Raw genomic sequence first — 26,606 nt, forward strand, 5'->3', positions numbered from 1 at the left:
GAGATCAAGAGTTGCACGCTCCACCAAATGAGCCAGCCAGCCAGGCACCCCACCAAGATGGTTTTTTTTTTTTAATTTTTATTTATTTATGATAGTCACACACACAGAGAGAGAGAGGCAGAGACATAGGCAGAGGGAGAAGCAGGCTCCATGCACCGGGTGCCCGACGTGGGATTCGATCCCGGGTCTCCAGGATCGCGCCCTGGGCCAAAGGCAGGCGCTAAACCGCTGTGCCACCCAGGGATCCCCCAAGATGGTTTTCTTAAACGTTAGTCCTATCTTCTCGTAGTTCTATGCCTCAGTCTTTCAAATGAAACAATGCACAATAGGATTATTCTTAATAATCATAAGCATTTATTAAGCACCAAGAGTATACTGCAATGGTTGCTATATAAAAGCTTATTTAACAATATAGTGTCCCTGCCATTGAGCTTACAATCTAAAATGAAATACAAGAATGCTGTTAAGACTACCTCAAAATTTCCTTAACTTAGAAATGGCTATTTTGGCAAGTAAGTGAGGCAAAGTGGCCTATCATTTTAGGTACAATGTTAATAAGGCTTTGAACATGATCCAGATGTCAGTGTGCAGCCTTAAGCCAGCACCCCGACATTTCCCTCAATTATATTAGGCTTGGTGAGAAAAAGAGCACTTAGAAGTTGGGTAAGAAGAATGAATTATTTCAAATTGCCTTGTAGGACTTTAAGCAGAGAAATGCTTACCAGCCTGAGTTTTTCCACAGCCAGGAAAAACTCTACAAAAAAATATTATGAGCTCAACCAAGCCCGTCTTCTATTCCACAACCTTTCGACTTCCTCCTCCTTTCCCAGGGCTGCAATGATGCACCTATCAGGGAAGAAAGTACTGTATCTAGACAAAATATCCTGAAGTAGCAGAGGCTTACCACATCAAACTTCCAGGAGATATTAACTTGTATTTTAAAAGAAGAATGAGCAGACAGCAGCAGGGCTGCAGGAGAGGCCTGGCTACATAAGATACATAAACAAAGCAGCTGAGCTCAGTTCAGGCATCTTCAAACCGGTTGAGAATATGGGTAAGTGGTTATTTTACTGTTCCTTATTTCTGGTGTTAGGGGTATTTGACAATTTAGCATCAAGACCCCAAATTATAAAGCCTGCACTATTTTGTCTATATCCAGAGTATTTAATAAATACTTTCAAAGTTTTCCTTGCTGGTCATGTATTAGCTGACAAAGGCACACTGAAGGGATTTGGATTCTTACTGTCAAATGCAAAGACTGTTTTAAACTTCTGAGTACATACAGTCTTAAACTATATATTGATTATTTTCAATCGCTGATAATTCTTTGAATTCTAAAAGAACACTAAAAAGTAATAGGTTATAAATTATCAGAAAACCGAAATAGAATTTACTCTGTAAAGTGCATGCACAAAATTTTAAAAACATACATGCATACAAATATTTTAATGGCAGAGTGGTACATCCTGAGTTTTTTTTTTTTAATGGCAAAATGACATTTCAGCAATTTTTTTTAGAAACCAATAATTTCTTCCTTAAAAAGTCTATGTTGGGAACTTTTTTGTAAATGGTAACACAGCAGCAGCAACATTTAACAAATATTCACAAAATTTGGTTTGCATACAAGTTTATCAAGAAAGAATGGCCAGAAACTTCAAGATAAAATAAAAACACTTTTTATAAAGTAGAATAATCTACTACTTTTGACCTAAAATTGACATTTAAACATCCCCCTTCCAATTTAAAAGTGTCATTTTAACCTCCTCCCTATAATAAATAAAATCCAATTACAAGATTTGAAATGAAAAACTTGAAACATCTATCCGTATCATTCTCTTTTGACAAGATGACAAAAATTAATTAATTATCACCCACAAAAAGGAGGGAAAATAAAAAATTAAGTATCACCATAGCTGTGGTAGAGGATTTTGGGTTTACAAATCTCAGTCAATGCACTTATTTTTGGTATTGCATGAAATAGCTAGAATTCCTGAATAAACCTATGTGTTTTTCTAAGACAAGGCAAGTTTGATTACATATAAAGCATAGACATTAGCATGGTTATAAAGGCAGTAAGACCAATACATATACATTCACTTGTTTTTAAGTGATACATTCCAAGCTACATAAACTTTAATTTTGTGTCCTATTCTAAGACCTACATCTTTGACCTTAAGCTTAGAAGCATACTTGCTATATAATATGTTAAAAAATACTTCATTTCTTCCAATATCATAAAGTATACTGAATTTTCAAATGCCTAGTATAAATTTTTTTTGCACAAAATTTAGAAAGGCATACTATTAGCTAGCTATAACTACTGTGTTAAATAACTGTAGGAAGGAAGAAGTTCACAAGGAGAACAAATTATAAAACCAAGCATAATTATTGCATTTAACAACAAAAAAAAGAAATCAAGTAGTTCTGAATACACTTGTTTCTTGTCTTAGTATTGTGTGTACTCATCTTATAGCTACTAGTTTGGTAAACATACTTGGATTCTACAAGAGTTCTTTTCCTTGACTGGTTATTTTTCTTCCTTATGTCCTTCCTAGCAGCAGGACATTTGAATTATTTATCTTTTGAATACAAAGTAAAACAATGTTTCCTTTTTTTTTTAATCTTTCATGTGAAAGTTGACTCCCTACTTTCATTTTTAAAAGTTAAACTAATTTTTTTTGGACCTTAATTAAAATCTAACATCTAAACCATGTGTTGTCTGTTGTTAAATATAGTCTACATTTTGACAAGTTTATAAGGGTTATTAACAAAAGCAAATCATGATTTCATCTGTTTTAAATATGATTACACAAGGTTTTTTTCTTTTTTAATGAGAAGGAAATGAAGAAACTCATTCATACAGGCCCTCTTTACTCTCAACTATTTTGAGATACAGCTTTAAATAGGGTGGATCAAGTCAAGTAATGTTGGTTATCTCTTTTATTTGCATAGAAGAGAGAAAAAAAATAAAGGAAGTTATTTCCTTCCTAAGGTCTCAGCTAGTTTCTTAAGTCTTTTCTTCAGCTCCAATGGAAATTTCTCATAGCACTTCTTACAGACGGGCTTCATGTCAAACTCCACAAATTTATTCCTAAAGACAGTAACAATAAAGGAAATTAGTAGAAATGTATTCAACACATATATAAATAATGTGAGGTAATTTTACTGAAGTAAATGAAGACACATGACATTGATATTCAGAGCAAAAAACTAATTCTCATCTCAACTTTTGTCGTTGTAGTAAATGTAAAAAATTACAATATCATTTGAAAAAAGTCCTTATAAATTGATCTTATACATCTATCTGTATAATACAAAACATAATTACATTTTGGTCTGTACTATGTATGTATATAAGACATCTAATGTCAGTATAATTTAGGTAAGTAAAATCAATCACACATGAAAGTACTATGTAAATTGCCCAGGGTTGTATTTCTGTAATTTGAATGACCTTCTCTTTGTTGAAGGCAAAATAACCTTAATATTTTAAATGAGGTAGGCTATGAGATTTCATCTTTCCTTGCATAAAATGGTTTGCCTCCTATCTCCAACAACAAAAATAACTTTCAAAGAAATCTTAAATTGCAATGGATTATTTTGATTGGCTATCTGACAGAAAGGTTGGTGGGGTGACATAGGACAGTTTTTAGTCACTCTTTGGAAACAGAAATGAAATAGACTGCCTGTGGTTCCATTCTGTGAATGGTTAACTGTACGGAGAACTCAATTCTTTTTTTAAAAGCTAGAGCAAGACACATTATCAGTTTACTTGTAAAACAGTTCTGGAGAGACCAGGTTTTCAGGCAGCTTCTTAACTGTCTGCTATGCATTTCCAAATGGTAATTACAATTTTTTATTATTGTTGGAATCTAGGGTCCTATGCTGTGAACGGAGGAAATATACAACCTTGTAACCTGTGCCTTCTCTTAACTTGTTTTTAGGTGGCATTTCTGGAACAAATCTAGTGGTACATTATTATATGGCAAATGATTAAATCAGGTGATACAATTTTAAAGAGCAAAGTTAATTCCTAATCAAATATTTAATAAAATGAAAACTCTTTTATTTTCAAGCATCACATGGAAATTATTCCCTTCTGTTTTTCACAGTGATATTAATGCTGAGAGAAATTCAAATGATGTTATTTTTTCACTGACAGTTTGATTTAAATAGTATTCCTGAGTTTTCATTTTCTCCCAAAGACTTCTTAGCAAGAAAGCTATTAAAACTGCCATTTTTTGGATAAAGGAAATAAATTATCACTGCTTTCAGAGATACTGCTAAGCAAATCTCAACAGTTTTAATTTTACATTTGAATTTTAATTCCTCTTTATGGAAGGAAACAAAAACTATGCCAATAAAAAACTTCTGGGGCTTGGAACACAATGGTGACTGAGAAGGAACAATGGGACAATCATGCTAGTAATTCAGCAGAATTTCAAAGACTGAATTATTTCCTATAAAAATCAGGAATAGAGTAGGGTTTGAAAACATCAAGAAGATGAATTCATAAACAGCAGCAATGAGCACTCTATGAAAGTGCACACAGACACCAAAGACAATGGATTTATCATGTACAGTAGTGGTCTTTGCTTAGATACGAAACATGCTGAGAGGATTTAACAGAGCCTAGAACATGTGGCACTTGGAATTTATCAATTAAATTATTTTTGGCAAAGAAACCAAAAACCAGGATTCTAAAAGCTGTAATTACCAGAGAAGAATACTTTAAAAACTTTTCCCAATATCTATTAAAGACTGGAATTCTTCCATTTGAATCCACTTGTTAAAAAAAAAAATCTATAGCATGTTGTGATTTAAACAAGGAGATGAGGGAGTCGACAGATTAAGGGAAATAAGTACAAGCTGGTAGTAGGTGGGGATTTATTAACGTAGGCTTTAACAATTTTAATAATTAAGCAAAAGGACCAGCTCCACACGGGACAAGTACTTGTATTTCAATCTCTGACAGCTACAAATACATGCCAAAAAGAAACAAAAGAAGCAAAAGACCAAAACAGAACAAAATATACTCTAAAGAACTAACCAAAGAAGAAAGCAGTGAAAGTGATGACAGAAGGGACAGAAAAGTTTACAAACAGACTGGCTTTTTCTTTTTCTGCTTCTCCTTATCCTTTGCTTCTCTCTCCCGTTTGGCAAGTCGCCTCTTAAATTCTTCTGGCATTTTTTCATAACAGTGTTTGCAGACTGGTTTTAGATCAATTTCAACAAACTTATCCCTTTGAGCAGAACAAAGAAGGAATAGAAGAAAGAACATAAAACAATTAAAAGAAGAACCTTTACTTTCGGAAGGCCTACACTGAAAAAGTAAGGAATCAATTCTCTTTCTAAAAATTGTATTTTATAAGAATGTTACCCCAACGTGTTCAGTCTTAGGATTCACACTGGACAAAACTGTAGACTTACTTGAGTGTTAATTTAGTGTTGCAGGTCGAGCAGGCAAAACAGTTGACACACCAGGCCTTATTCAGAGCAGAGACCACTAGAGGAAATGGAAAGACAACTGGTCACATACATTGGTATGGAAAGCACCGGAGCTGACACTTTCAACTCAAAGAGAGCTGAGGTGGCTTCTATGACGAGTGGAAGAGGTTCTCAAGAGGTTTTCTTTTTTTTTCTTTTTTCAAGAGGTTTTCTTACAAAAGAATCACATGACTAAAAAGTTTAGTGCTGCTAATGTTTACTGAATCAATCAAATCAATTTATTTAAGGCTATATTTTCCACATTTAAAAAAAAATGGAGCACTTATGTCTTCCACGACTGTAGGCTTCATCTTAGGGAAGATTACCATCACCATTTTCAATCTTTATTTATAGTTAACATTTTTCTTCTTTCCCTTGGGGTATATAAATGGTATGTACCATGTCTTCCCACCAAAGCTGGGCCTCTCACTCCCATAGATGACGGGGTAGATATTCAACATGCATTACGTCACTCAGATGAGCTTTTCTGGCACAGGGCCTGCCTACGAGCACACTTGCTATTACCTTTCCATGCCGACTGCCACTGGCCCAACAAAGAAATATGGACTAGATAAGTAATTTAAAAAATCCAGGGGTGGGGATCCCTGGGTGGCTCCCTGGTTTAGCACCTGCCTTCGGCCCAGGGTGTGGTCCTGGAGTCCTAGGATCAAATCCCACATTGGGCTCCCTGCATGGAGCCTGCTTCTCCCTCTGCCTATGTCTCTGCCTCTCTCTCTCTCTGTCTCTCATGAATGAATAAATAAAATCTTTTTTAAAAAAATCCAGGGGTGCCTAGGTAGCCTCAGCTGGTTAAGTGTTTGCCTTCGGCTCAGGTCGTGATCCCCGGGTCCTGGGATGGGGCCCTGTATCAGGCTCCTGCTCAGTGGGCAGCCTGCTTCTCCCTCTGCCGCTGCCACTGCTTGTGCTCGCTCACTTGCTCACTCTCAAATAAGTAAAATATTAAGAAAAAAAACCCAGACATTAACTTATTTGTCTGTAGAAGTTTTTCTCTCAAAGCTGACAAGAAGCGAGCTTCCTTTGACAGCTTCTCTCACCTGACAATTACCCCTCATAGGAGGGAGTTAAGTTTTATTTTCTATAGCACTGAAGAGTGCTCTCCTGAACTACTGCTTTCACAAACTGCATCATGGGCAGTGTTTTGCAAAGTATTTCCCAAGCTGGGTTCTCTGACGAGAACCATGAAGCATGCTACAAACAAGAATGTTTAAAACTTTGCCAGGAAGTTTCTAGCAGAATTGTGCTAGCCACTATTAGCAAACACAGCTGCTTCTGTTTTGTCCCAGTTAATTAGTCCTGCCTAATTACCACAGGACAAGGCTGGTCAGCCTAGAAATGTCTATAGAAAACTGCCAGGTTTTAGCATCTGCAGGGTTAAAGTGACTCTCGCTGACTGCCATGGCAGACTGAGCTGTTCCTAATAAACACCGCCCTACAGCTTCCAAGTTATATAATTCCAGGGGATAGAAATAGAAACAGATCTCAAGGTTGGCCACGAATGTTCCCACAATATCTACCGTAACAATCCCATGGCACTGCCCTAAAGTATTTATCATAAAGGAGTAACATATCCAACTCTTAGGGTATTATCATCTCAGCTATGGATTACTTGAGAAATATGCCAAAGACAGAAAAAAAGTAACTGATAATGATTATATTCCAAACAGCAGCAGTGACTGCTAAATTTTCACATTACCAAAGTGTTTTTGTGTCAAAATGATGCCATATAAAAATCCCTACAGACACGTACCATCACCCTCTATAACACGGTTGCAGTGGAAACAAACATCACCAAATAGCTGAAAATGAAAAAAAAAAAAAAGTGGTAAAAATTCAAGACGTGTTAAACTAAGTTTTATAACATCAAACAATTTAATATAATTTCTGTTCTTTCTACCATTTAAAACAAATTGCTGGCTACCTAGATCCAGAATTTACCAGTACTAGAGAAAATTAGTAAAGTTCACTGACTAGTTTTTGCTTTTTACAGTGAAAATAATTTACTTTTCATCACTATCAAAAACAAAAGAAGGCTTTGGAAATGGTCCAAATTTAAGGAAGCTAAAGGAAAATAACAACCCTAGACAGGGTCCAGCTCTGGAGTGGAAAAAAATGATACAAGGACATTACTGATACAAGCGACAAAACTGGAATAAGTATACTAAAGTATTATATCCATACTGATTAACTGCAATTATGTAAGAGCACTCCATATTCTTGGGAAATATAAAGTGACATATTTAGGGGTAAAGGACCACGATGAACTTATCAGCAAATAATTCAGAAAACATAGGTGCATATATAATACATATATTTGTATATAAAGATATGTGCATTTATTAATGTATCATTTTATAGAGAAAAACACATGCAAATGACGAAGTAAAAGGTACATAGGTATTCTTTATATTTTTATTTTACAATCTTCCTGTGAGTCTAAAATTATCTCCCAAATAAAAAGTCAAAAGAAGAGCTCTCAGTCCAATGTACATTTTCCAAGAGATTTCCTTGTAGCTAAAATATTAAGTTCAAATTCATCTAAGTGTATCTAGTATCCAATGAGTACAAACCATACCTGGTTATAGTGGGTTTCGCAATAGGCCAGGCCCTTCCTTTCATAATGGCGATGTCCAAGAAATGGCTTTTCACACTTGGCACAAACAAAATGCTGAAAGAAATTGCTAGAGGTCATTTTTGAATTGCCATCTTTTATTTATTTAATGAAGTAAAACTCCAAAGTTAAACTATCCTCAAGGAAGACACATGCAAGTCTGACGTAGTTACTTCACTTTGCCAGGGCTCCCCCTGTGACATGTTCAGTCTTAATTCAGGTGTCTTGAATTAAGGTTCTGACAGGTTAAAGACATGGCCTATTTAAACAACACAGAATGAGAAAAGAGGTCAACATGTTAGTAGCATCTATAAGGGAGGGGCTGTTGGATATGGACCATGACATTTCCTGCTTCAAGAAGGATTTAAGAACAAAAGAGCACATCCTGTATCATTACTGAGAGATCACAAAAGCAGTGTGTATTCTATGTTAATTTTCTACAAGGTCATTTGTCTCAAAAATGTCCATATTTAATCTTCAGAATCTCCTACACTTGTCAGCACATCTGAATGATGGAAATTCAAAAGTCCTGGTTACTCCTCCACCATTTCAGACTCACCTCCACATGCCACTGCTTGCCCATGGCATTTACCACACGCCCTTCAATGGGCCGTCGACAAGCGCCACAGATGGGGACTCCCATTTTATCATGGCACGGCAGGCAGTACAGTTCTCCCTTCAGCTCCCGGGCATCAGCTGTCAGCTCCTTCCTGTCCATGAGGAAGATACCCAACTAAATACTACTACTGAGAGAGAAGAAACAGGCAGCCAATGTGGCTGACACACTTTGTAGCAGGTTTTTGAAGACTCATTCTAACAATCCCTGTAACCTTCTTTTTTCCCCTCAGTGTTGTTCACAGTAGCCTAAATTGATAGGCTTGAATGGGTTTCAGATTCCTGTCAAAACATCATCATGCAACGATGATAAAATGTACAAATAAGTCTGGATACTGATCATATTTATCACTTCCTTGTCTATTATCACATTATAATCCCTCTGTCTTTCTTAAAAAGCTGGAAGAGAATCATCACAATGTTCAGGATGGACTCGGTGATACTATCAAAATAACTGAGATTAGTTAGAGACTAGTTCCATTTACTAACAATTGTTGCAAGTTATTAAGAGTTAACAGTTAACAGAAAATAAACAAATGAAATGCCCAGAACGTTCCTCCTCCAAATGCTAACGTTCACTATTATTTTCTGTTTCCTTCATCAGTAAACATTTAGGCAGAGGTGGCACCAATTAGCCAAATGGACTTGTTTACATTTCATCTGTTTTAAGTAATTCCTTAGAACTGCTAATGACAAATGAACAGAGAAAAATTCCACAGAGTAAAAAAAGAAAAAAGAAAAAAAGAAAAAAAAGAAAACTTACAGAGTGAAATAGGCAAGAAAATAAGATATAAACTGATAATCACAAAAAAGATGTGATTTTTTTGTACTTACAGCACAAAGTTGTTTTCTTGATCTTTAGCTTACCCTTATCTCTCTCCACCTTGCAATAATTTAGCATGTGCGTTCACACTGATTATATTAAACTCTTTCCATTAAATTTTTAGATAATTTAGAAAATTGTAACCTAATAATTTATCATGAGTTTCTGAAGAAAAAAATTCCCTTCTAATAAAGCAAAATTAAATAAAAGTAGCTTAGGATATTTTAAGATAACACTCTATTACAACTGAAAAAATTATGTAGGTACAAAGAGAAGACTTTTTAAGAGGGTTTTTTTTTTTTTTTTTGGTCCTGTGTTGAGAAAACACAGTGATCAAAAATAGTTTTGGGGGCAGTTGAGGATATTTTACTATTGACTGACTATTGACACACACACACACATATACATACACATGGGGGGAGTGTATGCTAAGCACACTCAAATGTGGTAAAATGTTAAGTGATGAAACTCAATGATAGGTATTTTTTATATTATTCTCTTGACTTCTTATAGGTCTAAAATTTTCTAGATTACAAGTTGGAGAAAAACAATCGGGTGTGCTGGAGTAACAGAAATACAGAAATATGTGATTTTTCATTTTATTTCTACTATTTATGTAATCAAATAGCAATACCCGCAATTGGCACAGTTGAAATGGTCTGGATGGTAAGGGTCATTCTTGAATATCAGCGGCTGCTCATCAATGATGGCATGGCATTTCTGGCAGATGTATTTTCCAAGGCCTCTGGCTTTCTCACGATTATGACAGGGGCGACATAGATGTCTAAACAAAGCCAAAACTTTTTTAGAAACTTAAATTTAAAATAATAATAATTAAATAATTAAATAATTATTAATAATCTAATAATTAAAAAGAAATACACCCTGAAAAAGAGTTAAATAAATCATTTTTATGTTGGTTTTTTTTTTTTTAGAGATTTTATTTATTTACTTGACAGAGAGAGAGAGAGCAGGAGTAGGCAAAGCAGCAAGGAGAAGGAGAGGGAGAAGCAGGCTCTGCAGTGAGCAGGGAGCTTGGCATAGGGCTATATCCCAGGACCTTGGGACCCTGACCTGAGCCAAAGGCAGACACTCAACCCACTGAGCCACTGATTGATCTTTAAGAAACTCCATTTTAAGTACCTATCCTGCTTCTGTTGGCCCAGGGACACAGAATTCTCGGGTCCTCTCATAAGAGATAGCAGGCGAACTGATACACTGAGGTCTTGAGTCTCAGTCCCAGGGAAAAACATGCATGGCCTTGTAGTAGTTACTTCTCCAACCACACCTGATGAGGATGAAAAACTCCTACCTCCCAGCATTCTTGACAAACCCAATATCTGCCAGCACTTCCTGGCAGAGGTCACAGCGGAAGCACTCAGGATGCCAGCTGTTATTCATGGCTTTGATCACTCGGCCAATGATGAATTCACCTGTGGGAAAGTAACACAAAGGACATCCAGTGTGCACCCTATTGCTAAAAGCACTAAGGCAAAAGACACGGAAAAAAAAATATATGTCTAACACTTTCTCCACAACTCAGGGCTTTCTAGGTATGTGTTGGCCACAGTGAACACTGCATTAGGAGGAAGCTGTTTTCACCTGTGTCCCTGGTTGTGATTCTGTAGTCATAGTTTCTGGTTGTCTTATCACATCTCTGGATCTGGTTTTCTCTTTTCCCAATGATATACAGGGTTCTCTTAAATGCCTTTTATTTCTGATCATTACCGACAGAGAAAACTGAAATCCACAGCACATTTTCTTGAAACCTATACTTAATTTCTTCTTTCACTAAATTTTAGAACATTCTACTCAGTTTCTCCAATGTCTGGAGACCTTCTAGTAGAATTGTTAGCAACCAGTGAGGTGGCTAAAATGCAAGCAAGTTAAACACTTGTATAACACACAGCCATCCTTAAGCATCTAAAGCACCCCTCCAATATTTTCCCTCTCTCTTGGCAACCCCAAAAGTGAGTAGGTAAAGGCTAAATTAACAGGGGGCAGGCATATTTCAAAAGATCATCTGATAAAAATCTTAATCAAAAACTAACTTTATAGTAGATGTCCTTAAAAATCATTTCTCTCTGGGTTTTGACACTCTTCCAGTTTGTTATATATGTATACATACATATATATATATATATATATTTAAAGATTTATTTATTTATTTATTTATTTATTTATTTATTTATTTATTTATGATAGACAGAGAGAGAGAGAAAGAGGCAGAGACACAGGAGGAGGGAGAAGCAGGCTCCATGCCGGGAGCCCAACGTGGGACCTGATCCTGGGACTCCAGGATTGCACCCTGGGCCAAAGGTAGGCGCTAAACCGCTGAGCCACCCAGGGATCCCCAGTTTGTTATATATTAATGTTAATATATTAACAAAGGACTGATAAAGCACCTGGATGCTACTTATAATGAGCACCCAACACCGTTTTCACCACTGACATAATTTTGAGACTCACTTTTTACTTTGCCATTCAGCAGCAAAACTTACCACACTGATGACAGCAAGGAGCAAAGAGCATCTGAAAGTCATGTTCACAATACTTCCTTCCTTCAAACTGAAATAGAAAGTACCATCAATTTGTACAGATGAAACAATCACAGGATGAATATAATTATTCTGTGGAGACATATAGGAAAGTTGTTTTTGAACTAAGTGCTCTACCCTAAGAATTTATAATTCTACTGAGAGTTTTAAAAGCAGATGTACTTTTGTACCTTCCCTAAAGATACACCAAACAACTGAGGTGACACCTGGTATGGCTCCAGAATCCAGTGGCCTCCCTTTACTGATGCTAACTCTTTTCTGGCTTGCAGACTCATGAAGAGTCTAATTGAGAGCTGTAGACCCCTCTCCTGAGAAAACAGGCACATACACACAAACCCCTTCTCACTTTTTTTTTTTTTTGGCTGATATCTGAAATGTACCACAAGCTTAAATATTTACAAATGGTAGGTATTCTAGTATATTTTAGATTTACACATTTTAAAGTGAGGCCAAAACTGATTTAAAAAATAAATATTCTATTTTAATAGTTGGAAAAATTTTTATCCTCCACTTTTCTCCTTGAACTATTTCCATTTCATTCCCCCAAAGTTTAATCCTGGTGTGATATTTTTCCCCTAAACTATATACTAAAGTCTTTTTTAAAAAAAGATTTTATTTACTCATGAGAGACACAGAGACATAGGCAGAGGGAGAAGCAGATTCCCTGTGGGGAGCCTGATGCAGGACTCGATCCCCAGACCCGGGATCACAACCTGAGTGGAAGGCAGACACTTAACCGCTAAGCCATCCAGGCGCCCCTATACTAAAGTCTTCAACGGATCACCCTACCATACTTCTTGGCAATTAAAATGTTATGAAACTTTACATTTTGTTTTACTTTATGAACCCATAAGGCTCTAAAACATTCTTTTTCTTCTGGATTAAGTTACCACTACAATGATTATTAATACACAAATGGCCAAAACATGAATATATCACAAATGGCAAATTTCACTTTCCACTATTTACTTGAAAAGCCTATCTTAATGAGATGAGCAGGGCTCCTCTTCCTCTCACAATTATTCCATGTATCCACGGATTAATATGACCTACCACTGGAAGACTCAGGGTTCAATATTAATTTTTATTTTGGGGGTTGCTTTTACCCTCTTCACATAAATAAGTCATGAGAATTATATCCTGTCACCCTTTGAATCGTCGAACCCCTTGCAAGTTGTATGTCAAATATTTCACATGCTGTTTAACTATCAAAATATATTTTTAATGATGTATCAATAGTCAACTCAGTTTGCTCAATCATGGAAATTAGCTGGAGATTTGCTCAATTTATTGAACCTACTCAGCTATAATTAATTGGCAGACCTGCAAAGCAGATTTTGTGCCAGAAAAAGGCTTACTTCATTTTGAAATTCAAGCGAATAAGCTCTGATACATTTAATGAATCTGTTTTTAAAAGTTACAAACAGGTGGTAATACATTGATATGTTTATTGCTGTATTAGCCAATCCTGTGTCATATTGCACTGTGTATAGCCCCAAGCAGGAGTTATTTATGAAGCAGATATGTTCCTTTACTGGATATATATTACATATATATGTAGAAATCTCATGTTTTGCTTTTAGCAGTAGTCAAAACTATTAAAATATAGACTCAGAATCAACTCCATTGATTTAGTCGGAAACAATAAATTGTTTACCACCCACCCCAGTGTGGTGAAAGACCAAGGCTCAAAATTGTTTGTGTCAACTGGCCACTTACATTTAATAGCAAAAGACTGGTTAATGATAATAATGCATCACAACATCTTTAGAAGGAAAGGAGAGAGAGAGTGTGTGTGTGTGTGTGTGTGTGTGTTTGTGTGGCAGTTTTATTACAGTTTTTAAAATCAGTAATTTTTAATGGAAACAACTTGGCCAAAGATCTGTCACAGAATTTGGAGACCCATTAAAACAATGTTTAATAAAAAAAGAAAGAAAAGGAACACTCAACTTTTAGTTTGTATTTAACGAAAGGGGGAGACATATATTGTTTCAAATAAAAACAAAATGAATCCAGCAGTCAGTATATATATTATATTTACTGGCAGAAGGTAGACAAAATCAGGATCAGTTGTAATTTGAATAAGTCTTTTTCTTTTCTTTTCAAAAAATTATTTATTTATTTATTTTAGAGAGAGGGAGAAAGCACAAGGAGGGAGGAGGGACAGAGAGAGAGGGAGAAGTAGACTCCTTGCTGAGCACAGAAGCTGGACATTGGGTTGGATTCTGGGACCCTGAGATCATGACCTGCGCCAAAGGCAGATGCTCAACTGCTGAGCCACCCAGGCGTCCCCATTTTCTGATCATTTGTATTGTTAGAAATCTGATGTGATTCTTGTTATTGATAGCTTGTAGGTTTTCTGGAAATTTCCCTTCAAAAACTCATTTATTTCAGTTCTGGGACCTTGTGTTACTCCTTTGAGCATTTCTTCCCCATCCCTAGCGCACACACCCTCCTCCCCGCCCCCCCTTCAAAACACCTGGAAGTGGATTCTGGTTTAACTGACTAAGCCACCCAGGCACCCAAAGTCTTTTTTTTTTTTTTTAAAGATTTATTTATTTATTTTAGAGAGAGAGGGAGTGGGCAGGGGAGGAGCAGGGGGAGAGGGAGAGAATCGCAAGCAGACTCCCCACTAAGTATGGAGCCTGAAATGGTGCTTGATCCCACAACCCTGAGATCATGACCTGAGCCAAAACCAATAATTGGATGCTTAACCACCGGAGCCACCCAGGCGCCCCTCGAGTAAGTCTTTTAAGATGTGATTCAAATAGGTAGCATAGTGTAGCAGTTAAGAACACTGACCATGGATCCGAAAGGCCCGAGTTTAAATTCTGGCTGAACCACTGGCTGTGTGGCTTTGGCAAAGTTGTTTAACCTCTCAGTGCCTCGTGAGAGTCACAAGCCTCTTCTGTTTTGGCTGTTTGTTCTGGCTTTTAACATAAACTCATCATGTTTATAATTTCTTACCACTGCTCTTTCTGCTTTGCTCTTATAGGATTCTCCCTTTAAAAGGATGAGTCCTGTAGTATAAATATACAGAGGAATACCATTCAGCCATAAAAAAGGGAATCCTGCTATTTGCAAAAACATGGACAGAACTGCATGCCATTATGCTGAAATAAAGAAGTCAGGCAGAGAAAGACCAATACTGTGTGATCTCACTTATGTGTGGAATCTAAAAATGCCAAATCACAGAAACAGTGAATAGACTGGTAGTTACTGGGGTCTGGTGGGATGGGGGAAATGGGGAAATGTCAGGCAAGGAAATAGCAGGATTCCCTTTTTTATGGCTGAATGGTATTCCTCTGTATATTTATACTACAGGACTCATCCTTTTAAAGGGAGAATCCTATAAGAGCAAAGCAGAAAGAGCAGTGGTAAGAAATTATAAACATGATGAGTTTATGTTAAAAGCCAGAACAAACAGCCAAAACAGAAGAGGCTTGTGACTCTCACGAGGCACTGAGAGGTTAAACAACTTTGCCAAAGCCACAGGCAAGCAAAAAGCAAGCCACAGGCAAGCTTCTAGTTATAAAATAAGTAAGTTCTGGGGATCTAATGTACAGATATAGTTAACAATACTGTATGGAAGACTTGAAGTCTGCTAAGAGAGTGGATCTTAAATGTTCTCACCACACAAATACATACACACGATAATTACATGAGGTGATGGATGTGTTGACTAACCTTACTGTGGTTATCATTTCACAATATGCACATATATCAAATCATCATGTTGTATACCTTAAACTTACACAATGCTGTCTGTTGAGTAAATTTCAATAAAACTAAAGAAAAAGAATGAATCCTTTTGATTAGGAATGAAAAAGGCAGAGTCTTAAAAGGAAGTTCTCATGATTACTCCCCACATTTCCAAATCTGCCACAATTCTGAATATAGAACATCCAACACAGTTCCAGGCTTTATCCTTAACAAGAAAATTCATAAGGTAGGGAAAGACTGGAAGGCTTACAACTTTGAGGACACGTGACTAATGTCTTCTGATTCGTGTCCTGGAGCAATTATTCATAGTAAGATTTGAGATTCCTTTCTCTTGTGAAGTGAGAGAAGTAAGTGCTACTGTGAATATAAATATATTATCAGACAAATTAACTTTCAGAAGACTTCAGAAATTTAGTTCCCTGAAACCAAGATACAAGGATCCAGGAATAGATTCTCTGGAAACCATCCATATTCCAAACCCCTTGCATATCCTGAAGTGTGCTTACTCATACAGAATGTCTAAGAACTCTGGTTGTTGCCACCTGCAAGGAACAGGGATTGTTCAGTATGGAGGAGGATGAACCAAAAATAGCTCTGCTCTGTACTGTTTTGAGTTCTGTGAAGATTCTCTTTGAGGGTGGGGAGATCCTGCTGCTTTAAAGAAAGCTCAGAATTAGAAACTTGTCTCATTTCAAGGCAAGTGCAAGCAAACGCTGACGATCTTCACTTGGTGATTTGTACTGGTTTGTCGTCAATGGTTTTGAAGTGAGTGGGTCAGCAGACAAGCACCTCCTCTGGTTGGAAAGTTTCCTCTCCACCAGACCTCCCTTCTCAGGGTTCAGCCTTCCTGAGTAATTATGATTCTGTATAAGAGGAAATGAGTGAAGAAATCTCTTTGTAAACCCTCTTTCCACTAAATCATTCATCATAAATTGGCCTTTCCTGTTATGCATTTTGTGATAGGGAAAAAAGGACGCATCTGGGAAATTCAAACTAAAGAGAGAGAGAAAGGAATCTGAAGTATTAACAAAGAACCTAGCCCCTAAATGTGTACTATGCTGAACTGAAAAAGGCTGCACACCACATTCCTAGTCCTTAGTTCAATCTACTGGGATTTGTAATGTTTCTGAAATTATATCTCTCTTTAACTGTTGGTTCCATTTTATTTACAAAAGTATCTTCAAAGGGGAAATATTAAGATGATCCTTTTACTGGAGATACTCCAAGATGTCACAAAGTTAGATTTAGGAGTCATTACAGTGGCTATATATAGTCGATGTCAGGGCCTCTGGTCTCCATAGGTATTCCCAGCCCTGCCCCTGCCCCAGAAATGGCATTTAAACAGCCTTCTCATGCCACCGCTGACTTGGTCTTTTACCTATATTTCTTCATATGTACTGGAGGATGATTGGAGCTACTAGCAACTCATGAAAACCAGCACTGATGGAAAGAGATTTCCCTTTGAAGCTAACTACAATACCAATTCAAAGATCACTAATCATATATAACTCATACATTTATCCAACCCTTCTAAATTTTCCTGGTCTGAAAATGAGGAAAGTACCATGGAAGCCACCTTAGTTCTACCCAAATCATTGTGAAAACTGTATTCACTCCTAGGACTAGGGCGCAGTGTGGTCTACACGCCTGTCACACAGTGCGTTGTAAGCTTTCCATAATATTTACTGAATGAATGAAGCAATAGTCATGGCCACATATAAGGGACCATTATTTCTCAGTCCTAGGAAACCATTTCAGTTTTGGAGAGTCAGGGCATCATCCTTGAGCAGACAGGCAAGTGTGAGATAAAATCCTGATCTGGGGCAGCCCGGGTGGTTCAGTGGTTTAACACCGCCTTCAGTCTAGGGCCTGATCCTGGAGACCTGGGATCGAGTCCCACGTCCAGCTCCCTGCATGGAGCCTGCTTCTGCCTCTGCCTGTGTCTCTGCCTCTCTCTCTGTGTTTCTCATGAATAAATACATAAAATATTTTTTAAAAAAGTCCTGATCTGACCACATCCCCACTAGTTAACTATGGGCAAGGCCTCTGAGCCTCTCATAGCCACATGTAAGTTGGGAATAAAAATACCTAATTTGCAGGGTTCATGTGGGAATCAAAAGAGCGAAGTTTGTAACCTCACTCATAACAGAGGTTTAGTTATTTCGGAAATAAAAATATTAATGTAACTCACAAGTCTTTTAAAATCAGCAACTATAGGTCATTTGTCCACATATAACGTACTACATTCTAGGCAAGGCGAAGGACTGTGAAGTAAGACAAATGAGGTGACCTTACTCTCAAGAGACTCACATGAAACAAGAAACAGCACCTCAACTCTTGGTGCTAGTGTTGGAAAGCACTACCACTGTGACACTGACTGTTCTAACGTGTTCCTCGTTTTTATTACTACCCTGATCACTACCTGCTGATACAGACAAAACTAAAAGATAGAATCAATAATACTTAAAAGTTGTTTAAAATTAAAATGCAGAAGTAGGGCATTTGAAAAGAGAAAAATAAATTTGTTTGTGGAACCTGTTCTAATTACCACATAAATAGTATACCTTGCTTTGCTGAGAATGATATTTTCATTATGAATAGTTGAGTGATGACTATCCAAGAATGGTATACTTATCTTTCCTTGTGCCTATTTAAACCAGAAGATTAGGCTTTCTGGAAGGTCTTTTTAAGTGAAATCTGTTTAGAAATACTTTTTAATTAAATTTATGGCACAGGAACTAACTCTAAGTGCAGTCAAGTTCTTAGAGACAGAAAAAGGGTTTTGTTTAATGAGGGTATCGTCTAAACAACCTGGGAAACATGCCCACCTAAAATGGACTTGGTATTACCATAGTGAAGTTCATAACCTCCTCAAAGGGACACACTCATTTAGTGGATCTCAGCTGAGGGTGAGTTAGCTCCCCAATGGATATTTGGCAATGTAAAGAGAAACTTTTAGTTGTCACAAGTGGGGAATCTAGTGGGTAGAGTGGTATTTTTAAACATTCTACAATGCACAGGACAGCCTCTCAAACAAAGAATTATCCAGCTCAAAATGTCAACAGTGCTGCTGCTTGAGGAAGCCTGGTTTAGTGTGTGCAAGCGTTACTTTATTTGAGCAGTACTCACTGGGAAGTGGTACTAGGGAGTGAGCTAATTTACTAGGTACTGTACATGCTACCTTGTAATTATCTTGTTAGAGAAAACTGAAATTCAAAAATGTTAAATAACTTGCAAAGCCAGCATTGCTGGGATTCATTCCCCAGCTGTCAGACGCTAAAATCTGTGCTGCTGCTTCTGTATCCATCACCTCTCTTAGGCAGACCAATAGAGAATATAACCTAGAGGTCTTATATTATCTTGTGGGTTTCTATTAAGAACTTAAAAATCATGATTGAAAGGTCCCCTGGCTTCTCTGCCAACACACACTGTGAACTTGAGAATTGGCCATCTGAACACAGATGAAGAGGTAATTCTATTGCGTGTGGAACCCTGAATTACTAGGTTCCTTTTTTGACCATGTACCAATAAAGACAATTCACCCTCTGCACCCACTGCACAAATCTGAAAAAATGCTGAGGTCCTGAAACAGACTAATTATGGATACATGTTTCCTGAGAAATCCTAGGATACCGGCTTCACTGGCAGCTTCTTCTCTCAGTCAGGGGACCCTCTAAAGGCAAGACACTAGGCTAGAAGCTGTTGCAGATGTGCATGCTGACAACCTGTAAAATTACATCATGATTGTTTTCTAAAAACAACTATCTTCCATTTATTAAGCTCTTTTACCAAGTAGCAGGCACTCTGCTGAAACACTATAAACATCATCCTATTCTAGTTTTCAGGAGATTCTGGGGGGGAAAATCTGTGCTCAGGTAGATTTAACTTCTCCCTATTACCAAACAGTCTATAATACTGTGAAGTTTTCATATCTTTTAATGATTCAATCTTGGGCAGTCCAGTTTAACCTAGAGTAGGGTAAGTTCCTTAAGACTCTAGCCAGCTTGCTCATCATTCTACTCCTAGAATGTAACATGGGCTGCCTGACACATTGTAACTGCCTAATGAATATTATAAATATTATTAAATGGTGAATAAAGGATGAATTAACAACTCTTGTGGAAAATCTCAAGGATGTCTGACAGATTGAAGTTCTTTGGTCATCTCCAATCTGTGAGAGTTCCTCAGTCTTGCACTGTCTTACATGACCTTGACATTTTTAAAGGGTGCTGGTCAGCTGTTTTATAGAGTGCTCCTCATTATGGGTTTGTCTCCTGATTAGGCTGAAGTCACAGATCTGGAGGGATAATACCACAGAAGTTTAATGTGCTCTATTTCTTGCATCATACTGGGGAGTACATAATCTCAACAGGATTTCTTAATGGTCATGTGAACCTTGATCACTTGGTTGGGACGGTTATCTGCTAGGTTTTGCCACTGCAAAGTTACTACTTTATACCTCCTCTATTTTTTTTTTTTTAAGATTTTATTTATCTGAGAGAGAGAGAAAGAGAGAGAGAGAGAAAAAGAGAGTACAAACCAGGGGGAGAGGCAGAGGGAGAAGCAGACACCATCTGAGCAGGGAGCCTAACGTGGGGTTCGATCCCAAGATCCTGGGATCACCACCTGAGCTGAAGGCAGACACTTAGCTGACTGAGCCACCCAGGTGCATCTATGTTACCCTTTCTATAGCCCCGTCAGAAGTGAGTCATTAAGTCCAGTCCGTATACAAAGAGAGAATTGTGCTTTCTTTTCCTTTTTTTTTTTTTTTAAAGATTTTATTTATTTATTGAGACACACACACAGAGAGAGAAGCAGGCTCCACGCAGAGATCCTGATGTGGGACTCGATCCCAGGTCTCCAGGATCACGCCGCGGGGTGCAGGCAGCGCTAAACCGCTGCGCCACCAGGGCTGCCCTGTGCTTTCTTTTCCATTTAATATATGCTCTTGGAGATTGAGTTTAAAGTTACTTGAGTCATTTAAACAAACTGGGAGGAAGGGAGCTTTTAATACAAGAAATAGTACTCTAAGTATCAGAAGTGATTATATTAAAATCCCAACTAGATATAACATATTACTCAATAACAGAAGATTTTGGTAAGGTCAGTATCCTCTCAAAGATCATTCTTCACTATGACTCTTCCATTATACCTCCTCTGCAAAACACACAAAAATTAAAAGTAATTGCATTTAGTGTTATATGTCTATAAACTACTTTCAAATAATTTGGCAGGAGATGGGTGTGGAGGGTGTGTGTGTGAGATGCACAAGGGCACATGATACTCATTGTATTATTCTTTCAACTTTTCTGTAGGTTTTATTACTCAGCAATTAGAAACGACAAATACCCACCATTTGCTTCAACGTGGATGGAACTGGAGGGTATTATGCTGAGTGAAATAAGTCAATCGGAGAAGGACAAACAGTGTATGTTCTCATTCATTTGGGGAATATGAATAATAGTGAAAGGGAATATAAAGGAAGGGAAAAGAAATGTTGGGAAATATCAGGAAGGGAGACAGAACATAAAGACTCCTAACTCGGGGTAATGAACTAGGGGTGGTGGAAGGGGAGGAGGGCGGGTGTTGGAGGGGAATGGGTGACGGGCACTGAGGGGGACACTTGACGGGATGAGCACTGGGTGTTTTTCTGTATGTTGGTAAATTGAACACCAATAAAAGTTAATTTAAAAAAAAAAAGATTTTTATTTATTTATCCATGAGAGACACAGAGAGAGAGAGAGAGAGAGAAAGAGAGAGAGAGAGAGAGAGAGAGGCAGAGAGGCAGAGAGGCAGAGACACAGGCAGAGGGAGAAGCAGACTCCATGCAGGGAGCCTGATGTGGAACTCAATCCCAGGACTCTAGGATCACGCCCTGGGCCAAAGGCAGACGCTCAACGGCTGAGCCACCCAGGTATCCCTTTTCTGTAGGTTTTAAACAAAAAGTGTGTTTATTCAATACTATCACACTGGCCTGAACTAACATATCAAGTCAGCGGTCCACATATGGTACTGAAAATACATCATGGCCCAGGCTTCTACTCAAAACTGAAATCTCCTTTGTTTCTATTTAAGAATTCATTTCTTTCATCCACCACTCTGGATAACAAAGCCTGGACAATCTTCATGAGATGAACGATGGGTAAATGAGTAAAGTGTACCAAGATTTTGAAGTGTATGTTAGAAAATGTCTGCCCTGGCTCCTAGTGGGTATATTAGCATTTTATCTTGCCATCTTTACTATCCAAGTACCGTATACACGGGATTGTATTTATTAAGCACCTAGTAGTCATCAAATACTGTAAAACAAACGATAGAAATACCAAATTAATGAGACAGTCCCGACACCAAGGTATTTAAAGTTAGAGGGAAAGAAGATAAACATATAAAGAAACATGTGCAATGCTCTCCAAACTAAAGATATAAACAAAATGCTGTGTGTACTTAAAGAAGATAAACCGAAGTGAGACAGATGGGAGTGTCCTGAGAACATGACTGATGTGGTCTTGTAATAAAAACACCCTGGGTAAAGCGGTCATTGATGACAGAAGCTGTGGAGCCCAAGAACATGAGACCAACTTTTTATTCTTCGGTGGTGATGGATTACAGTCTTGATGGCAAACTTTAAGTTCACTAGCTGAACCACATGATCTGGTGGGACTGAAGTTCACCTTGAGTTAAGGAGCCAATGCAGGTAATAAACCTGGATGCTGCTAACTCATGCTTAAGAGGAGCTGCAGATGAGCCAGAAATAGCTGAGCTCAGTCAGCTTACCTCCAGACAAACATCTTTGTGAGTGGGTAGGAAACTAGTGTAATGCTAGATTTGCCTTCAGGGCCATAGGGAGGAGCATCCTGGCCATCTGATCCAAACTATCAGAAATTCCACAGTAAAAGTGAATCCCATTTTCAAGGGGAAGTAAGTGCAGAGAACCCACGTAGAAGTCTTCAGAACTAATCCTATGGAGAAAAGAGTAGGGACTATGGAAATAAGGGAAAGATGATGTTTTAATAATAAGACAAAAGCAATATCAAAGCTGTAGAGTGGAAAGGACACATTTACTATTAGTTTTTTAAAGGATTTTATTTATTCAGAGACAGAGTGAGAGCTGAGTCAGGGGAGGAGCAGAGGAAGAGCGACAAGCAGACTCCCGAGCATGGAGCTTGACATGAGCCTGATCTTATGATGCTGAGATCATAACCCGAGTCAAAATCAAGAGTTGGTCATTTAACTGACTGGGCCACCCAGCCACCCCACATTTGCTATTATTAGATACAGCAAGACTGAAGTAGGTACGTTGTGTCTCACATGGAAAAGCAAGCCAGGTAAATTTGGGGGCTTCCTTTTCAATAACTGAAAATATAGACTATTTCTTGGAAGCCTTGGATAGCTTTCTCTCTAATATCATTCAACCAAAGGAAAGGCTGGATTTTCCACGTGCAGGTTTACAAATTCCTGGCCTTGGAAATGGGGTTTGATGATAAGCATAGCTAAAATAGCAATCTTCCTCAGGATCCCAAGGACCTTAACCTGGGCAACAGCCCATTAATAGACAAGTTCTAAGTATTCGTAACATTCTGGAATAGTATCAGACAGATCCAGGGAGCATATTTATAGTCCACAAGTAAAGAGGAGTAAGAGGTGGGCAGGAGGACAAGTGTGAGTCATGCTTTATTCTGTTCTGCCAAAAGCTCTCACAGAGCTTTCCCTCTGACTAAGCACAAGTGGCCTGGCAGCTGATAGGCTGCAGATGAAGAACCAGGACCTTAGGAGGTGATCGTGCTTGACAACATTATAAATTCCAAAGTGCTCGGCAAACCGACCATATAATATGGAATTAATGTTTGGAAACACAAACTCTGTCTTTCTCTTTAGGGTCCTTTTTTTGCTCCTCTGGACTCTCTCCTAAGGCTTCTGCCATAACTACCCACTTTAATAAAAATATCTTAGATTTGAGACACCTGGATGGCTCAGTGATTGAGCGCCGCCTTCAGCTCAGGTCCTGATCCTGGAATCGAGGACTTAGTCCTGCATCAGGCTCCTCACATTGAGCCTGCTCCTCCCTCTGCCTATGTCTTTGCCTCAATCTCTTGCTCTGTATGTGTCTCTCATGAATAAATAAATAAAATTTAAAAAAAAATCTTAGATTTGAAAAGAATATTCAAGGGAAAGAATACCGTATTGGGCATTAGTAACCAAACTAAGTTCTAATCCCATTTGTGTCATAGATCTGCTGTGTTACAGGAACTTTTCAACCTCTGTGGGCCTAGAGTGGGGGAAAAACGTAGGGATAAGGTTGGGATTGACAGAGTATGAAGGCTCATTTCCTCAGGAGGCAGACTCCTGACTCTCTTTTTTTTTTTTTAATTTTTATTTATTTATGATAGTCACAGAGAGAGAGAGAGGCAGGGACACAGGCAGAGGGAGAAGCAGGCTCCATGCACCGGGAGCCCGATGTGGGACTCAATCCGGGTCTCCAGGATCGCGCCCCAGGCCAAAGGCAGGCGCTAAACCGCTGCGCCACCCAGGGATCCCAGACTCCTGACTCTCTTAAGTCACCTCCTCCCTTGCCATAGTCTGGCACGCCTCTGCTGTGCTGACCTGAGAACCTAAGTGTTTCATCAAGACACAGCAGCAGGTCTTGTCCTTTTACTCCCGACTGAGGACCACCCTTCTTCTTGCCCCTGCTCCCTTTCTCTCCCTGCTGCCCAGACCCCTAGAGATTTCCTTTTCTTCTTCAGGAATCTGTCACTCTCCTCATTATCACTGGCAGCCTCTCCCACAGTCTTCAGGGGGACCTGTCACCTTGATGCCAAGAGGTGTAGCCCCTGCTCCAGCTGCCTCCCTGCCTCCCTCCTACTGTGCCTCTCTTGACTGTCACTTGCCATTCCCAGCTCAACGCCATGACCTTTGACAGAAAAAGAGATCTCCCTGCCCAGGGAAAGAGGAAGAAATGAAAGCAAAGAGAACCAGAATTCCTGTTCCTCTTGCTAGGGTTTTTATAGTGGGGAATGCAGCTTCTAGGATACAGCAGGAGCTCAAAAATATGTTCGGGTGAATAAAATAGTGCTCCCTAATCAAATCTCTTAAAGCTGTTATTTTATTATATACAGGATAGTTTTATATGTTATGTGCATATGATGGGCTTAATAGCTTTTCTGCAGGCTGGGCTGGAAACCTGTCTCTCAGGAGGCATTGTTTCTATGGGAAAATGTGGTCTGAGCGGCAAACAATTGACTTAACTAATGACTGTTAAAAATTACCTTTCCTTCCTCAGGAATGGCTTTTAAAAGAGGGAAATTAAAAAATGTGCTAGGCAAAGAAGAAATCAAAGAGCAGCCATTTCTGGCTATACCATAATTCTATGTATGTATATTATTGTAGAGAGACACACATATATAAGTATGTAAGGAATAAGCTGGTAAAAGTATACTATCTAACTGGGGGCACACACACACACACACACACACACACACACACGCCTCCATAGACTAGCCCCTTAAATAGACATATTCTGTGAGAAGGGGTTTCAGTGACGGTAAGAAGAAATACAAAGGAAGTACAGACACCATGAGGTAACACAGGAGAATCAAGAACAAGAATTTGAGGGGTACCTGGTTGTCTCAGTTGGGGAAGCATGTGACTCTTGATCTCAGGGTTGTGAGTTTGAGCCCTACATTGGGTATGGAGATTACTTAAAAAAATAAAATCTTAAAAAAAAGGAAAAGATTTTGGAAAAGAAGATACATAGTATAGCTTAATATGGACAGACTATCCCTCCAAAATAACCAAACAAAATCCTCCTTAGCAAATAAATGCATGGAAGCTTCTACTCGTTGCATGAAAGGTAGGTAGGTAATGGATGCCCTGCTTTAGAGAAGATATTTCATGGTGCTCTGAGTTGGGGAAAGACATAGAGGCAGGCATTAGTAAGGCATGTGTAGGGGGCATACAAGTGGGGACCTGAGTGGAAAAGCCAAAAAACCTGTGGCTAATGTTTATAAAAGGACTCTGCTGAGCTAACGTGTGCAGGTCTGACAGGTGGAATCACAAGGTACTTAGGGTTCTGAAAGAGGGAGGCGGACTGAACAATATACATGGGGGGGCGTCTGTCAGGGCACTCTGCACATGAGCCATCGCTCAAATACCATATACTTCAATACAATTTTCACACCAAAATTTAAAGCAAAGAAGAATGCCTCAAAACAAGCGGAAGGGCAGAGGAAATAGTGCCCCCTGCTTCTGTCTGGGCTGACTCACCTCATAGAAGAGTCCCTCTGGAAACTGCTGGAAGCACTGAGCGCACACGAAGCACTGCTCATGGTACAGCTCCCCGTTACTGTTTACTATCTTCTCGGCGGGTGCAAAGCCCCCCTTGCAGCGCTCACAGGTGGCGTTGGCCAGAGCATTGGCCATGTTGCTGTAACACACAAAGGACAGGGAGTCACAGACTGTCTACTTTTTCTTACACTTAAGACCAAATGACATGAAGAACTGAGGAGAACATTCTATCTGATCACAAAAATCATATTGCAGCCGTAAAGCCCAATTTCTTGTGTCTTAAGAACTCAAACTGCTCCCACCTCTTTGTGGGTGTTTAAAGAGCCTCTTGCTTGGATTCTTTTTCTTTAGCCTTTCTGACATTCTTCTTGCTAAATATACTGTGAGTACCTACTTCCTGTGAGGAACTAGGGATAGAGACAGAAGCCAAGCTTTGCCCTCCAGGAAGGAGCCTGAGGTTACAGCTTAAATAAGCAGCCTAATTAAAATA

General features: G+C 38.6%; 1 protein-coding gene across 13 annotated transcripts in view; it reads right to left on the reverse strand.

The window, feature by feature from the left end:
- Positions 1-331: 331 nt before the first annotated feature.
- LIMS1 (LIM zinc finger domain containing 1) overlaps positions 332-26,606 on the reverse strand; it is a 148,236-nt gene continuing 121,961 nt past the window's right edge. For 7 of the 13 annotated variants that reach the window (XM_072742580.1, XM_072742585.1, XM_072742583.1 and 4 more), the window contains 9 exons: positions 26,096-26,255; positions 12,056-12,122; positions 10,867-10,987; positions 10,189-10,338; positions 8,676-8,826; positions 8,081-8,173; positions 7,256-7,304; positions 5,431-5,506; positions 332-3,091 (listed from right to left, as the gene is read on the reverse strand). In XM_072742580.1, coding sequence (XP_072598681.1) covers positions 2,977-3,091; positions 5,431-5,506; positions 7,256-7,304; positions 8,081-8,173; positions 8,676-8,826; positions 10,189-10,338; positions 10,867-10,987; positions 12,056-12,122; positions 26,096-26,255 — 982 coding nt within the window. In that variant the 3' untranslated portion in view covers positions 332-2,976. Of the gene's footprint in view, positions 3,092-5,050; positions 5,244-5,430; positions 5,507-7,255; positions 7,305-8,080; positions 8,174-8,675; positions 8,827-10,188; positions 10,339-10,866; positions 10,988-12,055; positions 12,123-26,095; positions 26,256-26,606 lie in introns of all 13 variants that reach the window. The other 6 variants (XM_072742587.1, XM_072742582.1, XM_026010896.2 and 3 more) reach the window with 1 other exon arrangement.

This window comes from Vulpes vulpes, chromosome 16 (genome assembly GCF_048418805.1).
Source record: "Vulpes vulpes isolate BD-2025 chromosome 16, VulVul3, whole genome shotgun sequence".
NCBI lineage: Eukaryota > Metazoa > Chordata > Mammalia > Carnivora > Canidae > Vulpes > Vulpes vulpes.